The sequence below is a fragment of the Sphaeramia orbicularis genome, chromosome 15 (genome assembly GCF_902148855.1).
Source record: "Sphaeramia orbicularis chromosome 15, fSphaOr1.1, whole genome shotgun sequence".
Classification (NCBI taxonomy): domain Eukaryota; kingdom Metazoa; phylum Chordata; class Actinopteri; order Kurtiformes; family Apogonidae; genus Sphaeramia; species Sphaeramia orbicularis.
In genome coordinates this window covers 33,057,066-33,078,401 of record NC_043971.1, presented here as the reverse complement: position 1 = coordinate 33,078,401, position 21,336 = coordinate 33,057,066, and the positions used below count along the sequence as shown (strand labels likewise).

General features: G+C 38.2%; 1 protein-coding gene across 1 annotated transcript in view; it reads right to left on the bottom strand.

Moving 5' to 3' along the window:
* Positions 1 to 20,546, bottom strand: part of LOC115434411 (E3 ubiquitin-protein ligase NEURL1) — a 39,312-nt gene extending 18,766 nt beyond the window's left edge. Inside the window, exons 1-3 of the mRNA XM_030156349.1 lie at positions 20,182 to 20,546; positions 11,503 to 11,744; positions 9,268 to 9,589 (exon numbers count right to left, since the gene is read on the bottom strand). Coding sequence (XP_030012209.1) covers positions 9,268 to 9,589; positions 11,503 to 11,744; positions 20,182 to 20,215 — 598 coding nt within the window. The 5' untranslated portion in view covers positions 20,216 to 20,546. The remainder of the gene's footprint in view (positions 1 to 9,267; positions 9,590 to 11,502; positions 11,745 to 20,181) is intronic.
* Positions 20,547 to 21,336: the final 790 nt, after the last annotated feature.

Here is a 21,336-nt window from a genome sequence, read left to right as displayed (position 1 = left end):
ATTTATTTCCATACCTTAACTGCTTTTTTCCAAACAGTGCCTGTAACACGGCAGTAAAACGGCAGAAACAGGCTGGTTAAAAAAAAACAGAAAAGTCATTGATCTCCATCTTCATCTCCCTTCTGCTCATTGAAACCACTGCAGTCGTCTTCTTCAGTTTCAGAGTTGAACATCCTCAGAAAGGCTCCGTCACACACCTTTGACATCTCTCCTCCGTTGTTGCTCAATGGCACTTCCGTGCAGCAGCTCTATTTCCTTCTTTACAGACACATCGATTGCTTTTAACTTAAAAGCTGCAAAATATGTATTTCTTCCTGTGTTTTCCATGATGAGGGTTTGTGCATGACACGCAAAATGATTATTAAAAGTTAAGATTAAAACTTCTCCTCTCAGGTGGAAACCTGTCTGTCTCACTTTTGCGCTTCCTGCTAGAGCGCCCCCTGGAGGCTGTTAGCCCATATAAATCTATACTCGAGCTGCATCGCAGTATAAGCCGCAGGGTTCAAAACAAGAAAAAAGTAGTGGCTTATAGTCCGGAAAGTATGGTAATTGCATCCGTACTTGATTCATCTGAAACATTTTAATCTCCGCAGAGTTAAATCCAGGTACAAACTTTTTTTTTGGCCAGGCTGTGTATTTTTACTGTCTTCCATTTTACATAATATATAATTTTTGTACTTGTGCTGTACATTGTTTCCCATAAAGCTGGAATAAAATATTTTTACCTCTTCTCATGAAAAGCTTGTGACAGTAGTCGCTTTTCCATTGACCCTCAAATTGTGCAAATATAACTTGTGCATAAAAATTTACCTAATGAAAAAAACAACAATTTCGCCAAAAGTCTCATATTTTGATTAAATGTTTTTGCACTTGCAAGAGGTGGTTTTTCGGGCGTAGCGCAAATGGTATATCACGCAAAACTGCAATGGAAAGACCTTTTTTCGCAACTAGAGTCAGGTCAATTAAAAAACCAGACGTTGACGTACGTTACAACAAGCGAAGAAGAAGAAGAAACATGTCGCGGTATGTGTGGACACACCAGCAAACCCAATCATTTTTTAATTTAGTAGAGATAGAGGGTTAATATATAATAACAATGAATATATCTGTAAATCAACACCATATTTACGTTCGTCACCATGTTTATGGAATTACTTCTCGTGTCATCTCGCAATAATAAATAAAACAAATCATCGCATTTGTGATTTAATGGAAAAACCAACATTACACACTTCTGTTTTTTCAACATTTAGTTATATCGGTAAAGATTTGTGCAGATGTCCAATGGAAAAGTGACTAATGTGATGTATTCTTGATAGATACAGTGTAACTGTGATTACTGATTACTGTTTGTAAGTAGGAATAAAATGAGGAATGTGACTGAAAAAAAAATACACCTTTATGGGCAGCAGTGTAAAATAAGTATTTGTATCTAATTACTATACAATCATGTTTATTACCAAGTTACAACACAAGGTGCTCACTGGCAAACAAGAACATCTTATTATAAGTGTTTTGTGGAAGAGTGCTTATCAAAATCAAAAACTAGTTCTTTGTGGCTTGTTTTAGTAAATCATGCAAATGTACTGCACATATACAAAATGGTTTGATTAAGCATGTGAATCATGGATACAAAATACAGATACAAAATAGCCATGACTCACTTAATGTTGATCATAACACGACTTTTCAGGGCTGTCTTGTACAGACTGTACTAATGTGAATGTGCATTGTTGAAGGGACAACGCATCTATTTGGAAAAAGAACATTAAGGACTTGGACACAATAATCTCTAGTCTTTGAATTTTACCCAAAAAGGTATCAACAAGGGCTGAAATGGTCCTCTTGACCGGAACATAAGTTGCAGCTTCAGTTATTTCCAAAATAGGAGAAGTTCACACAAGGTCCATTCACTATTCCAGCAATATCCTAAGGTGAATTAAATCAGGTTTATATGTCCAGTTCCTTAAAAAAAGGATTACTTTCACATGATTTATTAGTGTGATCATCAGCATACTGAGGCAGTGTCGGAAGGAAAGGGAGCCAAAGAGGAAAAAAAAGGAGCGACAGGCTATAGTATGATTCATGATTTTGGTCTAATTCTGCCAAAATAATTCAGCTCAAGGAAATTACTAAATGTTTAGAATATGGAGACATTTAGCATCTCTCTTTGCCTTTCTCCCTCACTGCCTGCTGTTTGCCTTTGGCTGGAAACTGACTTTTGACAGATGACTTTGCATATTGTTATTACCATGCTGAATTTCCAGTTTATTGTTTTTGGAGCATTTGGCTGTAAGCAGCAGACCTGAAATCGACTATATTAGAGCAACAACCATTTACAGTACTTCAGGGTAGTCAGATCCTTCAGGGCTGTGTCTGATTGTCTTCATCCATCAAAATTAACAAAAGACTTTAGTTTTACTCCCAGAGGACACAGATAAGAAATACATGTACACAACGTAGCAGAGTAAACATTCATACAGGCTGCACTTCTTTTCTGTTCTATACAATAATTATAAATATATCGCTCTTAAATGAACACTGAGCTGTTTAAACCAGTGCTGTTTTTCCAGCTCAGCTAAAGACTGACGCTTGGTTCTATATGTATTTCTTATCTCTTATGTTAGTCTGCACCTCTGAGAATTTCCAACAATTTTATCCACAAACACATTAAAACTCAGCATAATCTACGCTGACAAGTGAAACAATAAGTGGGATCTTTAGCAAGCGAGCATGAGTGTTGAACACACTGTGTGAGCGAACACAGACAAAAATAGACACAAAGAAAGGAAAGGTAGAGCACAATCAGGTTCAAACAAACCAAAATGTTTGTGCAACACAAATCTTTTCAGTATTTCTATGCTATCGTTTTCTCGGTTGAAAAAGCAGGTATGACTCATAGGTGCGATAATGTGACCTGATGACAGGACAGTTTCAGTTTTAATGTTAGCAAAATGAGATCGAGATGATAACAGGAGCATTTGAGACAGAATTACGTTGCATACGTGCATGGATTTATAGATGATACCGACACACTGTGCTCCAAAGCATTGGCTTTCATTTTTCAAGGCTCAAACCCCAAAGGAGGAAACATAAGCGATGGCTAGTAGGATCTTACTAAGCATGAAAAGCATACAGGAGGAGGTTTTCCCCTCCATGATGCTTTACAAGCCTAATGTATCGCAATGCCATGTACGCAGATGATTGATGTCAACAGCCCCCTCTTAATCACCTGAGAGGGACAGAGCCTCTTGACAGTCTGGCAGCCATTTTGGATTCTTCTCTAATGACTGGAGAGACATGTTGCAGATGATGTTAGCTGAAGCCAGTCTCACGGATCACTAGCACTCTGTCAGTGATTAAGTGACTCATCTACCTCTAGTAAACAAACCCCCAATAGAGCATCTTGCATCCATCAAAAGAAGCCTTTGACTCGCTCTGCTTATCTAACTTGGAAGGAATCCATCATACCTGTACAAAACGGTGGATGCTGTGTGGTCTCTCGGGATTTGTCCCATAAACAAACACATTCTGTTAGGACTACAGCCATACATGTGTAAAGGGAGCATGATGATTCCCCATTACTTTTTTGACTGTGGATAAGATATACTATTCCCATATGTGCTTCGCTTCTGGGAAATAAAACTGAAAATGCTTCCCAACTTCAGTATCTGTGACCTCATTTCTGTTCCTTTTGCAACAAAGTAGGCACTCGGAAAAAAAAAAATAGCTTGAGAAAAATAAGAATTGAAGCTTTACATTTTTAGAATGTTTTTCTTTCTCACAGCGTGGTATCTAAATAAAGACAAATCTAACCTTGAAAACAGATATTTTGCTCCAGCAGCATAACGCACTTCAGCAAATCTTTTGTCAGCCCCTTGAAGGGCTAATGCGTCTCCGCATAGCGCCGTCCGTTCTTTACAAAACCCAAGCAAGGCACTTTAGCCTTTATTGATAGCTGCGTGAGTAGGACAAGTATGGTGATGTAACAGATCTTTCTTAAATTGCATGGGCCGCATTGTTGGTCAGGACAAACCCTGAGGCTCAGTTTGATTTCAGCAGATTAATTTAGCTTCCTCTCTTACGTAACACATCTCAGCTTTCAAGCAGTCTCACTGATCTCAGGTTCACCTTTGACTCGTTGCATGGGTGGCTAGCTACTGAACTGCGCTCCCTTGATAACAGCTTAGTGAGGAAACAACATCGCTTTTGAAAAGATCCTTAAACATCAGAGCAAAACATTATAGGAGGAAGACAGTTTAACAGCGGGCAGCAACATAAGTGAAAAGAGAGAGCATGAATTGTAATTTTGATACATGATATTAAACTATATGAACATCCTGTTGGTGGATGTGCTTAATGTGGGTTATCTTCAGTCAAAAAACAATTAAACTTTTAACTACAGTCTTCCTAATCTTAATTATTTTCTATCTTAAGTCACTGATATTGAATGAAAACAACATCCTTACATAGGAAAAAAACAAAAAACAAAGTCACCTTAGGACAATTAACAGAATCCAGATTCCAAAATCAGTTCTGTGAAAAAACATATTTCCTTCCCAAGAGGTTGACCGCTGCCTGAAGAAACTGTTACATACAGGCACGCTGACATGAACAGGGACTGTTTTATAATTAATCCATGAAATATAAAGGGCAATGAAGTAATTGCAGAACGGATATGATCAGATACAGTTATCCCTGTTGACAACAAGACTGAAAAGAAGGGCTGTGTCTGCTGTGTCAGCTGCAGACTGACGTCAAGGCACAAAAAGCTTAAAGAAAGTTCAGCGTTTTGTGAAAAAAGTAAATCAGCTACAGTTCATATTTAAAAAAAAAAAAACACATTTACATTATCTCACTGAGCCAGAATGCATATTATTTGAGTCAAAAACTTTATCTCAGCTTATTTTCTATTGTATTTTATTTGTTTTGTTCATTTATCTCAAAAGCCAAATCAAGGTCACCTAACCACAAAGCCACAGCGCTTATTTACAGCAATACTCCATGCTTCATTTATCTTGTGAAAACAAAAAAGAAAAAAAAAGAAAGAAAAGGAGAACAACTGCTGCAGACCTGTAATTCCCACCTGGACAGATTATGTGATAAAACGCCTTTTCCCCACAACAGGTGAAATTTGGCTGAATTTATCAGCTGGTGGAGCATTAATTTCAGACCCTAGTGTAAGCATCATTAGGTATAAAATGGCACCCTTCTGTTAAAGGAAAATAAGCACATGTGCCAATTTGCAACACCAGACTTTGATGTGTCCGCCCATATTTCAGCGACTAAGTGTTAGCTGAACTGCAGCCAACTGCCGAGACAATACTGGGCCTTTGAGATATACCATGCTCTTGACTGGTGACGCTCTCAGGCTATGGAGGAAAGCTGATAGCCAAGTGATCCTTCAGCTGACTGAGAGCTATAAGGCTCCTGTGTTTAAGCCGTCAATGTGGGGATAAAGTTTGATCGATGTGGGAAAACTGGTGTAGAAACAAGAGGATTTAGGGCTATTGGCCACATATATAATCAAAGAACAGCCATAACTCAACAAAGAAATATAAGCATTCATTGCAACTGTAGCGCTAAGATTAAGCTTTTCCTAAATGCAGGAGTTGTTTTGTATATTTTCATATTATATACAGTATTTCGAGTGATTTTTTTCCTGCGCTCCATTCTGCCTGTAGGGGCACTAAACGACATGTTTTAGGAGTCAGTTATATTTCCATAAACACAACGAAAGTGCATTTTGATATTTCAGAGTGGAAAATGCTTGTGGAAATAGAAACACTTGAGGTGGTTTTGGCCTTTATTTGTGTAAATACACAGCATAGATTCAGATCAGCTGTTTGCTGCGTGTTCCAAAATACTCCGATAGTGTGAAAACTGGTACGGCAAGTCTGGTACAGCAGGTCATGAGGGCTGATGAGGAGACCAGATTAGTACTCTGACCTGAGGAAAAAGTCATGACTGTCAGTTCTTTACTTTTTTATTAGAGCCATGTATAATGTTGCCTGTGCTGCCACCATCTGGTGACAACAGCCTCTTTCAATTACTCCAAATCAATTTATGGAAATAAACATAATTTGCATACTGTTTTTGTTTTTTTTTTACATTTGCTTCAAATTTGCTCTATATTTTATGGAAACACAGCTATCGAGTATGTTTACGTGCACACTAGTGATCTATTAATGTTGAGACATGACAGGTATCATCTAAACAGCATGTTCTGGCTGGATTTTCTGAATCATGCCTTTTCCCGAACAGAGCATTTTACAGCTAAGACATATGGGATTATTCCAGGTTTATGAGGATTCTTTGCACATGCAAACAGCGCTTTCGGGATATGTGTTCCATTTTTTTTTTGGTGTTTACCGCAGGTTGTGACACACAGCCCCTGTTTACAGTCAGCTGGAGCAGAGGTTAGGTTGTTGAAGGAGACGTTCGCACATGGGGAACATCTGCCACCAATGGAAAACAAACCAAAAAAAAAAACAACTCTTTTTAATCAGCATATGCACAGCTGCATGTAAACAGGAATATTGGAGGAATATTCTTTTTCATTCCATTCCATTTCCATATACAGAATAAGAAATATTTTGTGCAAGCAAACAGTCAACCTGACCTCATGTTTAGATATGTGGACGTATTGTGTATAAATACATATGTTAAATATAAAATTCAGATTGCAGGAGATGTTTATTCTTATTCAAGTCCATCTGAAATCACATCGTCATCCCTATTTATAAGTGATTTCTTAATGGACTGTTACAGCCACATAAACTACTGCTGTATTTCATGAAGATTAAGGACCTCTTGAGCATTTCTATTGACTAAAATGGCATTAGCAAGCTAATTAATTAACATGCTTGTAGAGTGACATTAAATGTGCAGTGTACCATGGCTCCGTCTTTCCGCTAGTTGAGGCTAAGGTTCAGGACAAGCCGTGTGTGTCTGTAAGTTAGATAAGTGGGAAACATTAGAGGAACTAAATGTAGGTTGTTGTGTAAATCTGTGGCTCTTGTGTTATGAAGCAGGCTGCTGTCTGGCTGCGAGTCACTGTGTGGGAGGCTCACAGTTGCAGAACAAACTGGTTAGTCGTCATCCTTAATGCCCTTTCTCATTTAAAATCGAAACATGGCGCTCGAAAACACATGAAATAAAGCGTAATCCTCATTTTTTTTTGGTGTGGTAAGACAGTCCTGTGTGTGACCATCTGCCATCTACGAAGTGCAAACACAATACAAGGAGCAGACGACTTCGGACTTGGATCCACGGAGTGAGACATTCCACTGGTTTGATTGCCTAGAAGGGAGGTGGGGGGGGGGGGGGGGGGCAAACAACATAGATGTGTCTTTACCTGACATCATCCCTGCTCTTGTCTTTCCTCTTGTGGTGACCAACACACGCCTCTTGTTCTTCGACAAGAGCTGTGTGCTAGTCACCACCACAAGGCCAGTGAACCCCAGATAGACCCACTCTGGTGCTGGATACCAAACAGCCCATCACAAGATAGCACGCTTCTCGCTGTCAACCACACCGCAAGAAATGAGGTTAAATGGCGCTATCTACACATTACGGGAGCCTCTTCTATTTTTATTAACAGTGCTGACAGCCTCTATTCGTTGCAGAGAGCCGGTGCAATTCTTGGAAATGGTTATAAATAAGCATTGTGGTGTCTACAAGGATACCTATTTACCTCTCATTTTGCATAGTTTTCTTTTGTTTTGAGATATTACATGAAGCTGTGCAATGCATAATGCGTTTTAATCCTTTATCAGGCATGTGACTATTTTTGGTCATTTCCGCATACATAGCAAGACAGTGACAGCACCTGTTACAGTGAGGACAGTGAGTCAACAGTCTCAGGTCCGATGTGGTCTACAGGGTCTGTAAGGTCCACCTGTGCATGAACAGTGAGTGTACCTGCTTTGTTAGGTACCATGAAGTAATGGTACTAATGTAAGGAATGATGTTCAAAGGGAGAATGTGGATGTGGACAGGGGTCTGGATCAGCACTTATGTTGGTCTAATGTTCCAAAAGTGATGTTCTAATGTTCTAAAATACATGTTCCTTGCACCTTACATGTATTTTTTTATTTATATATACTCCTAAGATTTTTTTTTTTTTTTTGCCACTTATGTGTAAGGAGCCAAATATGGTAACTTCATTAACCTTCATTTTCTTCATGACAATAAAAAGTTTAGAAAAATTTCACAAAAATAATAAAGTCTTGTCATGTCCTCCCATAACACACACACACACACACACACACATGGCTCATTGATGCTCTACGTTAAAGACGCAGATGGATACGGATGGAGTGTTCTGTCCTTCCCCTGTGTACATTATGTGGGTAATTCTGTCCATTTTCCGGGAGCTTGCAGAGACGTACCCAGACGTACGAAATGGAGCAGTACCACCGGGAACAGTGGAGGCAGTGTTGAGATTTGAAGAGAATAATTTCCATTTTTCAAAGAGCGATTGTGTGAGTTAGTGAAAAACGAGCGACATATTGATGACAACTACCCTTCTTAATATTAGCGTTAGTATCCACATTAGTAAAACCTCCTCTGTCGTTGCCATGTTTGTCATCATTGCCTTTCTTCTTCTTATTCATCTCGAAAAACTTCACTGGTCAAAACTTTCATGGTATTCCACCAGAATGGTAATTAAAAGCGGTGCCCTCTGGTGGATTGATTGATAAATGCTCATTCAAACGTACAGGACGCATGGAAGTGTGAAGTCAGTGACGCATGACGACGTTAGAGACGGACATACCTATTCATGTATGTAAAGCGAGCATAAATGAGCCTTAAGGGTGAAATTTTGAATTTCAGAGTATTTCTATGAGTGGCCTATAAAGTTAATAATGCATTTAAGGCTGCAATCTGAGCATGTCTCAGATAAAACAGTGCAGTGAAAATGTAGTGTTAATGATCAGTGAGGACCTGTTTGCTCTTAATTTGTTCTTTGAATAACTCAACGGCATCATGAACTTGTTTGAATAGATTTCAGACATTTTGAAATTCCCTTCTTAGGCAGATTTCTTTGATACTAATGACCACAGTAACTTTACAATCTACCTAATCTCCCACCATCTTTTTCCACTGAACTATTTTGTGGCGGAAAATTAGAACAGCTGTAAGTAACATCACCTTATAACCACTTACACTTTAAAAGGAATCAGATGCTGGGTGGTTTTTCAGTGCAGAGTATTAAACTTACACTCACCCACATCTAAAACCAGAAAAGAAAAACTGACTCACCGAGCAGCTGTACACCTCTGGTGAGGCCGTAGACGTCTATGAGAGCCCACAAAGGTTCAGCGACGTGCACCCCACTGAAGAATAGCATCGGGCTGGAGTCGTTGATACGGTAAAACACCCGACCCTTCTTGTCTACCCAGAAGGAGATGACGTTCCCCTCATTGGAGAGCTCCTCTGGGAGGGCTTTGGCCCAGAAGCCGCTCTGTGAGACCAGGTCAGGGCAGGCGTACTTAGGCAGGGTGTCAGGGTTGATCCTTGACGGGTCTTTTGATGTAAAACCAAGACGTAGAGCACCGCTCCAACAGCACTGCTTCTTAGTGATCTGGAGAGGACATATACAGTAGACCATCAAAAGTCATCAAAAACAATGGTTATGCAATCAAGTACTAACTCCTGTGTGTATCATGTGACTAAAACAGACAGAAAAGAAAACATGGAATGCCTAAAAGCACTGTTTTTGTAAGTACAGTGCCATAGCTATTGATGAAAGAACTGAAGTGATTTTGGTTATTATCAAGAAAACATGGAAAACCGATAGATATCAGCTCTGAAATTAAACTCTTATGAGCAATTTTTGTTGCTATCATTATATTTGTCCAAACAAATGTACCTTTAGTTGTACCAGGCATTAAAATGAACAAGAAATTATCTAATAATAATTTTTTTCCGCGACTGTAGTATGTTTGATAATTAAAAAGAAAAAAAAGGATTAAATCAAGTCCACCCTCTTTTTTTTTTTTTTTGATCGACCTCACACTAAAAATAACATCGCTGTCCTAAACAAGATCAGTACCTTGGTATGTTTATCACCTGCAAACGATTTTTGTCTTATTTCGAACCTCTATTTACTTTGCATTTACGGTGCAAGATAACAGTATTCCTCACATGGCAATGCTTGCCCTGCTCTCTCACATTCGAGACATAGATGGCCTGATAGGTGAAGTGGAAACTTGTTCTAAGCTGCTGCTTTGGCCCACACAGGAGCAGAGGGAAAAAATAAATCAAAACAGAGGAGAAAAGAAAGGAAAAGCAGAGACAAAGAGAAGAAAACAACAGAAACATGATACAGAAGAGGACTTGTGCTGCCCTTCATCACTATCACAATCTGCTGTGTTTACATATATTACAAAGTATGCTGTGTTAGATGTTACTGCTCTATCTTGACCCACATTAGTGAGAGAAAAATGCTGCGGTGTATGGTTTGTACAGTTTTTTGCGAAAATAATGCAGTGAAGAAATAAAAGAAAGCACTATGTATATGATAAACTGTGTGCGTGTAGAATGCAGCAACATAAAACACTCATTTATTCTTTAATTTTTATCTTCAGAGCATTTAGATAAGGTGATTTACTAATGTTAATTCTTCCATTTTTCTTGTATACTGCATTACTACACAACAGCTCCCGACAAAACCCCATTTTAACATTTTTATTATGATACTTTTCAAGCTGCAATGACTAATCAGTCATTATGATGATGATGATCCATTAAAATTGTCAATGAAAAATGTCAAATGTTTGCTAGTTTTTCCTTTAGACTGTAAAGTTTGGACGTGTAAGTCAACAGGTTATGGAGTCTGATTCTTTTGATTCTTTTATGGATTAACCCATAAAGACCCATACATCCACTGTCGACCAAAACTGTCTATTGATCTAAGATGTTTAATACCTTTAGATCCACTAATCTTATCAATACATGTAAAGAATTGGTGTAAAATACGGTTTGTCATCTTTTCATGGTCATCAGATATGACCCATTTGGACGTTCAGAGGCTCCGTAGTGAACGTGGAAACACTGTCATCGTCTACAACATTGATTCACCAGTAAAACCCATAGAGTTGGATCAATGACAGTAGATGGACACATTTATACGTTCATTTATTGATATTGTTGCTGTAAAACTCACTTTTTCATCAGTTTTGTCTGTTTGTGATATAATAACCCTCAACTTTAATCTGAGCTTTTATGAAAATCTACATGATCAGTGAATTAAATACAGGAAAATACAGGAATTACACTGAAAACACTAAATGAAGAAGATAATATTGCAACAAATGGTGATAAATCACTTAGAAAAGGTTAAATAGAGAGAAAAATTCATTTGGGAACTGCAACAAAATGGGTTAAATGAGTAACAGATAAGTTATTCAGCTGATTAACAGAATACTAAAGTTACAGTTACATTACCAGTCCTTGAACATATCACAGTCATCAAAGGCTTTGTCCTGTTTTTACCTTCAACCGAACTTGCTCGTACACAGCGATCGGCCTGTTTGTGAAGGTGATGGCGTTGCAGAAGCTGGCCTGTCTCTTGACGGTCCTCTGCGACATGTCCATGACGATCTGCGAACCCTTGGTGCTCGGGTGGAAGAGCAGAGGGAAGGAGGACAGGCTGCCACATGGCTGAATGGGCAGGCAGCGCTTGGGCTTATGGTGGCATCGATGTGTTGTGGCAGGAAACGGCCCATTCAAAGAATCTACAAGGAGAAACAAAGGAAGATGTGGTCATTTTTGCAACACATATTAAAGGTGGAATATACAGATTGCTGGAGAATTAACTGCAACAAAATGCTTAATGTAGAGTATTTGATTACATTCATTCATTATCTGAACCTGCTTTATCCTCACTAGGGTTGCGGGGGGTCACTGAAGCCTATCCCAGCTACTTATGGGTGAAGGCAGAGTACACCCTGGACATCACAGGGCTGACATATAGAGACAAACAACCACTCTCACATTCACACCTATGGGCAAATTAGATGAACCGATTAACCTATCAGTGCATGTCTTTGGATGAGGGGAGGAAGCCGGAGTACCCGGAGAGAACCCACACAGACACAGGGAGAACATGCAAACTCCAGACAGAAAGGTCCCACCCCATTCAATGACATATTCTGCAATAATACATGTTTCATTTGGAACAAGTGGTGCCAGGCACAACTAACCCTGCCCCTTGCATGCATTGTAGCTTATTTTGGCACCAATCCAGCTGATGTCATCATGTCTGTGCATGTGCTGACATCAGTATAGACAAATTCCAGCCATTATAAGTAAATGGGCAAAAAAAAAGATTTTAAAAATTCATAAAATGTTTTTACTTTGACCTACTTTTCCCAAAATGTAATCACACCTTTTCTGGGCCACTGGGAATCTATAAACCCAGTTTGGAATTAATTCAACCAATAGTTTTGCTGCTAAAGTGTTAACAATCCAAAAAACAAACCGAACCAAAAATAATACTTTTTAGTTTCAGTTTAATTGTGTTTATCCAGACATTTCAAGCATTATACCAGTGGTTCCCAACCTTTTTTGGGTCGTGATCCCATTTTAACATCACAAATTTCTGGCAACCCCAGACATTCAAAACGGTGCCTTTTTTTTTTTTTTTTTTTCCGGTAAAATTAATTTGTTTTTGATCATGTGATAGTTTGCTATACTATGTTACAAATAAATGTTAATTTTAGATGACATTTAGTCTATAATGTATATTATTATGGATGGAGGCAGAAATGCCAGGTGTAGATTACTGCACAAAGGAAGAATTTGATTTTCCTTGGTCAGGATATGTACAGTCAGTCCAGCTTGGATTTACAAGGCTGACAATTAATACTGAACAAACAAGAACTCAAACTATGAATTATGAAAGAGCTGCAGCATCTGAGACTGACCACAATGAACATTTGACAGATAAACAGTACCACAGTGCTTCAGTTTCAGCTTCACAGTTTGTCATGTCTTATATAGATTGGGATTGTCTCTGTCAACTCACCATATATTTTTTGTTAGTAAGTTTTTTTTTCTTTTTAACAATTACTAGAAATTTCAGGTCACCCCATTTGAATTCCAGGCAACCCCATGTGGGGTCCCGACCCCAAGGTTGAAAAACACTGTATTATACGTTTGTACAGGATACAATGTTTAAAAAATTAAGGAGTTTGAAAAGGAATAGGCTGAAGCCTAAGCTTACCTATGCCTACCCCTTATTCATATTCAATACCCCTTGCCTCCCCTTCGGGGAGGGGGGGGTAATAAAATACTTGATGCTGTGAAGTGCAGGTTTGATGACCTTTTAAAATGAAGATGTCTTTCTTCTGTCTCTTTTCTGTCAGAAAGATGGAAAAAATTTGATTTTTTACCTTGACATGTTTTTTTCCATCTGTCTGACAAAAAAGAAAAAGAAATCTTTACAAGTTCAGTAGATAAGATGAACCTAATCGGACTTTTAAAATGAAGCGAAAAGGTCATGAAATTATCTACTTTCTACAACATTAGGGTTTATTTATTTATTTATTTTTTTAGCTCAAGTAGCTATAGAAAAGGCAACATTTGCCTCTACTTTCTTTATTAAGGCAAGAAACTGTAACTATGCACCTGCTTTAGATATGAAGGACAACGTTCAAGGTAAACGGATGCAAATTGAGTTAAAGCATATATACTGTATATATACATAATACATGCCCAAGGACAGAAGTGCTGCTGCGGCTATGCAACTCAGAGGAAAAATGCAGCTGTGAAAAGTTTGCAAAATTGCCTTAATTTCAGTAATTCATGTTAATGACCATCTACTTTGTTTTTCTTAGCAAATCTCTACTGGTTTGCGTTCTCTCTTTACTGGAACACATTTGTATGAATATATGTAAGAAAAAGGGAGGAATGAAAAGGATGGAGCATATAATAATTAGTGCTGCAGAATGTGATCTTCAGGGATCTCAGTGGAGTCTTTGATAGTATATATACTAAATATATTCATCTAGCTAAACTGGTACTGACAAAAGGGTGAAGCTTTATTACTACATGGAACTCCAGTGAGGAGTCATGTTTCATATGGCTTTATATGAGTAAAACTACATTACAATGCAAAAAAAAAAGAAGAAAAAAAGCAGTGACCACCTGCAAGTACAGCTGCAAAATGACATTAAATGTGTAAGAAGTGCCAAAATAACCCACAGGATAATAAATGACTCATAATAATAATCACTCAGGTCTTCATGTTTTTCCCATGTGAAAATGCGAATTATGACTCGTTCAACTTACAGTAACTCTCCGTACAGATAAACAGCTTCACATCACATCTGTCCTTCTGGTTTGAGACTGATGAAAAACTTGACCAAGTGATCATGGGAAATGATTCCTCCATGCTCCCTTTTCTTTGGCCTAAACTCTCCCCATTTCCTGGTGGTGGTTTCTCACAAACACCATGTTCTTATTAATCGTGGGCCAGACTGTTGATGATTCATAGGTAAGAAGTGCAAATATAATCTCTTTACTCCTGCAATATTTTGGAAAGACGTTAAAGGACAATATAATCACAGTGATCGATGACAACTTGAAGCCAAAAGATACTCAAGGCACAATTAATGTTTGTGCTTGAGGAGTGATTTTATGTTCGCACCTACAATTGGAAGAGTGTGTGGGAGATGCATGTGTTTGTATATGAGAAAAGAAGACCACACAAGCCACCACTGAGAAACAGCTATCCTCCCTTTCCTTGGGAAAAAGTGACCTTGGAGGCTCAAGAGGTTTACGATATCCCCTGGAGACAAATCAATTACTAAGACTGTCAGGGCTGGCAACAACCGATCATTCAGTGTCTAAGGTCTGATCGCTGACACCATCACCTTCCCATTTCAGGACAGAGAGACAGGTTGAACACAGGGTTACAACTCTTGAAATTTAAAAGATTCATCTTAGACGGTTTTTCAAGAAAGGAACAAAAAAAAAAAAAAAAAAAATCAGGCATATTCTCCAATGAGCGTCTTTTTACAGTCTCATGTTGCTTTTTCTCCTAAAAATCAAATCATATTTATGCTCTGCCAAGTGTTCTGGATTCAGTACAGTGTATTTGTTAAGCTCTTCGTGTGCTTTTGTTGCTGGAGTACAATGTTGAATTGTACTCTTCGCACAACAGAGCTCTTTAATGAAGTCATGACATATCCTCTAACCATAGTGCATCCATGATGTCATGTCATACGTGATGTCTTCAGGAAAACACACCAGGACTGTATTGTACTCAGTCTGTGACAAGGCCCAAGACTGAATAGAGAATTTCCTGTGAAGTCTGAAAACAGCACCAACACCTCTTAGCTGTCTACAGACAGTGTGGCAGATTTCATTTTCTCCCTATTTTCTGTATATTAATTTCACTTCTGCTCCTGTGAAATTGAATTCTATCTTTCCAGGCGTTCATCTCACATCTGTAGCTTTGAAATGTGTTTCAAGAACATTATAACTTAGCACACAGAGGGCTATGACCTGCAAATAAAGTCAGATAAGTAAATAAATGTGTAAATAAAAATACCTAAATTTGATTTAGCCTTCGTGACGGCAGAGCTGCTGGTTAAAGCCAACATTGTTGATGACACAGTGGCTGTCAGAGTATGTTTACAAAGTCAAGCAGTCTGACAGAGAGGTCCAGGTTAACAGTGACCAGAGCCCTTCATGATAAAGAGGTGCCATGACAAACGTCAGATGAGCAACTTAAGGAAGGATAATGTTACTTTAATGCACCACCGCACACAATGTGACTAACTTTGCTGTCATTAATTGGAAAGGACAAACACTGGGGATTCAAAGAGTGGCCCTGGCCAATGTCACCTGGCCTCCTACGCTCCTCTGTGTTCTGTCCCGAGGCTTACACTCACTACGAAGCCTCAACAGACTCTCTAATGTGGTGTGACGTTGGTTATTGAGACAGGAACAGGACTCCTGTACAACTTACAAGAACCCCCCGTGAAAGTGACAATGTTGAAAATATAGACATAAAGCAGAAACAGGATGCAGTAGTAGCACATGATGCTACAGGTTGTCTTAGTAGGTGATAATATTGTCCAATTTAATGATGTATCATAAGAAAGTGATATTTTGTGCCTTTTATCTGCAAATTAACAGTTATGGAGTATACATATAGTCAGGTATACAGCGTAATATTTACTTCTAAACTATAGTTTTGTAGTTTACATGAACAGAAAGACTCAAGTTAAGTATCTACAAGTACCTTAAATATTCTTGTGTTCTTACACACAAAACCCAGAGCATGGACTGTCTTATTATCAGAGCTGTACACCAACACCTGTTGAAGTAATACTGACACTGACCAGTAACACTGAGACTACATGATCTAATGTTAAAGTCAAACAGCAAGGGTGTTCAGCTCCAAAATGAAGCCAAAGTTGAACTAGGCTTACGCTGTCGGGGGCCAACAGCAAGGGCTCTGAAATCCCCCCAGTCCACTGCTATACATAAATCTATCCATGATAATTGTTGAACAATAGATATGAACTCAATTTGAGCTGCATCGACCTGATAGTGGCAGAATATTGGTCAGAGAACCAATTTTTTCTCACAAAACTCCACCTAGTGAATGAAAACGACACCATATGAACTATGGATGGTAGCCAAAAAATGGACATTTGTAAGACCATCAATATGAACCAAATTTTATCTCAGTTGGCCTATTATTGCATGATTTCTGTCCAACAAACTGATTTTCAACTAAACAGCCACCATTTGGATGACTCATAGAGAAGCTGAAATCAATAGGGTCCTTCCACTGGGGGTCCCCTATGTTGGTTATCAAGGGAGAAGAAATCCAACTAAATCTGTCCTAGTTATTGCGTTCACACGAAGGATATCCGGCGGCAGGTCCGGCGGCAGATCCAGCAGTGGCGAGGGGTTCAAGGTAAACCCATTATATCCTCAAAACTGGAGTTTGGGATAAAAATATCCAAAAGTTGTGATACCACTGACGGCCACTGGGGGCAGCTCCAAAAAGCCCTGGTTCCCATAAACTTACATTGGACTTCTCTCTATAAATACTAAGTCAGTATTTTTGCCCATGATTCATTGTCTCATTCTTTTATCTGTAATAAATGAACTGGTGGTCCTTATTTAACTCTTTCCTCTTCTAATCAGATCTTAAGTCCAACAGAAATCATGTTTGTATGATAGCTCATTCACCTGCTGAGTCAGTCTGTCAGTTTCAGTTCATTTAATAAAATGCATTTTTCCTGACATACATCTCCAATGTAATTATGTTTGACAGGTTTCACTAACAACAGTGTAAAATGATTTTGTTGCTCAATGCTTTATGAAATTTACCATTTCACTAAATCACGAAGTTAGCACTTAGCATTAGCTCACCTCTGACCCTTTGGGCCCCCATAGTGCTGCCACTTTTATCCACCTTTGGCTCCAAAAAGGCAACAAGTTGACAGCCACATTCAAATCTAGGGTCATTAAAATGGCAGGTCAGACACCAATGAGTGATCATATACAGTCTGTGGTTAAATCATTGTTTTCTTCATGGGATGATTTTCTTTATAACTTGTGATCAGAGGATTTCTCTAAGAAAACAGTTCATGATAAATTAAATTTCAGTTTAGTTTAGGTTATTTGAGTCACCAGGGAAAAAAAATACCTTTCAACCTGTTGCAAATGAAATGATCAAAAAGGAAACAAGGTTACCTTTTTGATCTCTTGACTGTTTTCTGGTTACCCTGGTACCTGTTGTGGCTGTTTTCAGAGCAGCATCTGGGGCCACATATGTGTTTGACAGCTTCAATTACCGGTCGTTGTCAAGATGCAACGCTACTGCTCTACTCCATCCTTCATCACAGCAGCATCATGGCAGCTGTCTCCCACGACATGAGCACAACATTAGGTTCAATGTATTTAGTCTTTTAATTTGGACACACAGGAGAGAGCTGAAGGAGGAAGGTGTTTTCTGTTTTGCCTTTTACTTCATTATTTGGGTTTGAATCCCGCTCTGTTCATGTGCTGTTGTGTCCTTGGGCAAGACACTTCACCCCCCTTGCCTCCAGTGCTGCTACTCACACTGGTGCATGAATGTGTGTGAATGCTCGGTGGTGGTTGGAGGGGCCGTAGGCGCAGATTGGCAGCCACGCTTCCGTCAATCTGCCCTAGGGCAGCTGTGGCTACAGATGTAGTTTACCACCACCAGAGGGAGAATGTGAGAGCGAATGAATAATGGATCCTCTGTATGTGCTTTGAGTACGCATTCATAGAAAAGTGCTATATAAATCTAATTCATTATTATTACTTAGTTGTAGCATAAATGGACAACATTAAATTGTTTTGTATTTAATGTAGCCTAATGCTGGTTTGTCATTTCATCTGTTCGTTTTGGCGTTATAAGATAAGATAAGATAAGATAAGATAAGATAAGATAAGATAAGATGTCTTTTAGTTAAAAATACATATCAAATCATATCAGATCATATCAGATCCTTTTGGACCATTATTATGACCATATATTTGTAACCTCTCTTATTATGCTAGCTCCCTGTAGCCAGATAACAGCCCTTGCAAAACCTTTAAACCTCAACTTAAAATCTTAGCCTCTAAAATTTAAGAAACAGAACCCAGTAGGGCCACAGCGTATGTTTTAGCATTTGCAATACATCATAAATACGTATCATAAATGATCACTTGACCAAAGTCTAAACACAGTCTTGAAAAGTGCTTTAATCTCCAACTTCGTAGGCTACTCTCGGACGGAAACCTCAGTGATGTGAACATGTAGGAATGTCATTAAGGGGGAGGTAGATGTTCTGGATGATTAATGGGTCTGCGATCTAGACATAGATCCTGGTATATGACAGGGATTATAGATATTTACAGTTTCATGGACCCAGCTGAGCACTTGTCAGAAGGCCAAGAATTCCTAAAAACAGCCCTGCCCATCACAGTGAAACTGAGGACAGGACTAAAGTCTATAGATTGACCCCTACTTACAACATGTAGCGGGGTCAAGGTTAATTTTTTTCTGGTCAAATGACGCCACAACAATTGAAACACATAGTTCAGTGTGTCTGTTCTGTTGCACAGGTTGATTACTCACATCAATCAAACTACTCACGCAATAGTTTCACATGCAGTCATTTGTAGACAATCGTAAAAGTAAAACTAAAAGTATTCACAAACTTACTCAGTGTATTTATTTAAAAGTGAGCTGCACAATTTCACAAAACAGTGAAGTAACCAGCAGTTTTTCTTTTAGATTAATATCATGTAAACACACCACTTAACTTTATAAAGTGAAGAAATGATAGATAGATAGATAGATAGATAGATAGATAGATAGATAGATAGATAGATAGATAGATAGATAGATAGATAGATAGATAGATAGATAGATAGATAGATAGATAGATAGATAGATAGATAGATTTCTGTAGTTTACAAGTGAAATTAGTTATTTTCATGCAAGAAATCAAATAAATAATGTATAGTTTTGGATACCAGAAACACTGATATGAAAACAAACAAATCATAATGATAAAAAAAAAAAAAAAAAAAAAAAAAAAAAAAAAAGAACTGAAAGAACTTGTGACCTGGATAAAAAACATTTTGTAATAATCTGTTTTCAATCTCGATTAAAGATTATGTTAAAGTCTTTAAGAAATTAAGAAATCAAGCTGCATTCTGGGGGAAAAAAAAAAAAACACTACTTGTTGCCCACAAGTTGATAGTTGGAAAGCATTCAGTTTGTCACTTGCTGCCAATAGAGGCTGATGGAAAAAGTTATGTTTAGGCTTCCAACTTTACAACTCTGCTGTTTGATCTATTTTAATTGAATCTTTATGTGGACGAAGATGAAGAAATAGAATCACAGTTGCATCTCTGGGATGTTTTTGTTTTTTGTTGGTTTTTTTCCAGTGATGCTGTAGAGAGCTGTCTTATTTTAGAATAGGTGAAATTTCCCTTTATTTTAAGCCAGTCGTGACTTGGAAAAGGATGGTAAAACTTGGCTGAGGCAGCTGTAGTTGTCATGTATCTCAGGCTGCCTGCTGGACGCCTACAGTTTCCATGCACAGAGGCTGAGAATCTAAACCGTGTTCCACTGAGTGTGTGATTCATCAGGATTTAACACTGATCATGATGAAATGTCCTTACCGTAGAAGGTATTCCTGGTGATCTGACCTCCCATGTTTGGATGCAAGGTGCGTTCACCTTTTCTCTCCAACTACCGGCGGATCCACAGTGTGCGCCCTCAGCCGCGCGTCCTCAGCGGCGGCATGATCCAGACGCGACGCCGCTCATAAAAAAAAAAAAACCAAACAAAACAAAAACAAAAACAAAATCAAGTCCTCGAGGATTCAGAGGCAGGTTATGTCTGTCTGAAGCACCATCGATATTAACTAAGAGATACAGTATGCAGCGGCTCCCTCCAGTCCGTGGACAAGATCACGCTGAAATTAACATAAAAGGTGGTGGTGGAGGTGGGGCTTCCATGACTATTAACACTGTAGCTACCGTGGAGTGGATTTGTCCACTTCTACTGTCTGTTAACTTCACATTACACAAGTCCAAGGCGATTTGGAGGGATTTAGTAACACTTAAGTCACTGTTTTTAACCCATTAAGACCCAGTGCTACTTTTATGACAATTCCCACATGATTTTTTTTTCTGTGTATTTAACCTTTCTTAAGTGATTTATCACCATTTATTATAATATAATTCTCTGTAGTTTGCTTTTTTCAGTGAAAATTCATTGGAAAAAATCTAAATCTTACCAAGTGTATTTTTCTCCTTTCTTGTTAAAATATCTCATCACACTTAAAATAGGACATAATCACCTAAAGAGTAACTTGTAAGTGAATTATAACAACTTCTTTTTAGACAATACATCTTGAAAATATTATTTCAAGAAATCTTACCAACATAATTTTTACGTTTTCTATTGGCAGATTTTTTTTGCTAGAATTAAGCCAAAAAACCTTGAATTAAGCGAAAAAACAAAACTGCCAATGGAAGAAATGAAAATTATCTTGGTAAGCTTTCTTGAAATGAGATTTTCAAGATCTGTCATCTAAAACTAAGTTTTTATGTCTCACTGAAAAGTTACTCTTTAGGTGATTATGTCTTATTGTAAGTGTGATGAAATATTTTGACTAGAAATGAGAAAAATACACTTGGTAAGATTAAAATTTAGACAAGTATTTTTGTATATTTAATTCACTGATCTATTAGCTGTTCATAAAAGGTTAGGTTAAAGTATATCAGAAACAGAGAAAACTAAAGAAAAAGTGACTTTTTCTTCAAAGATAT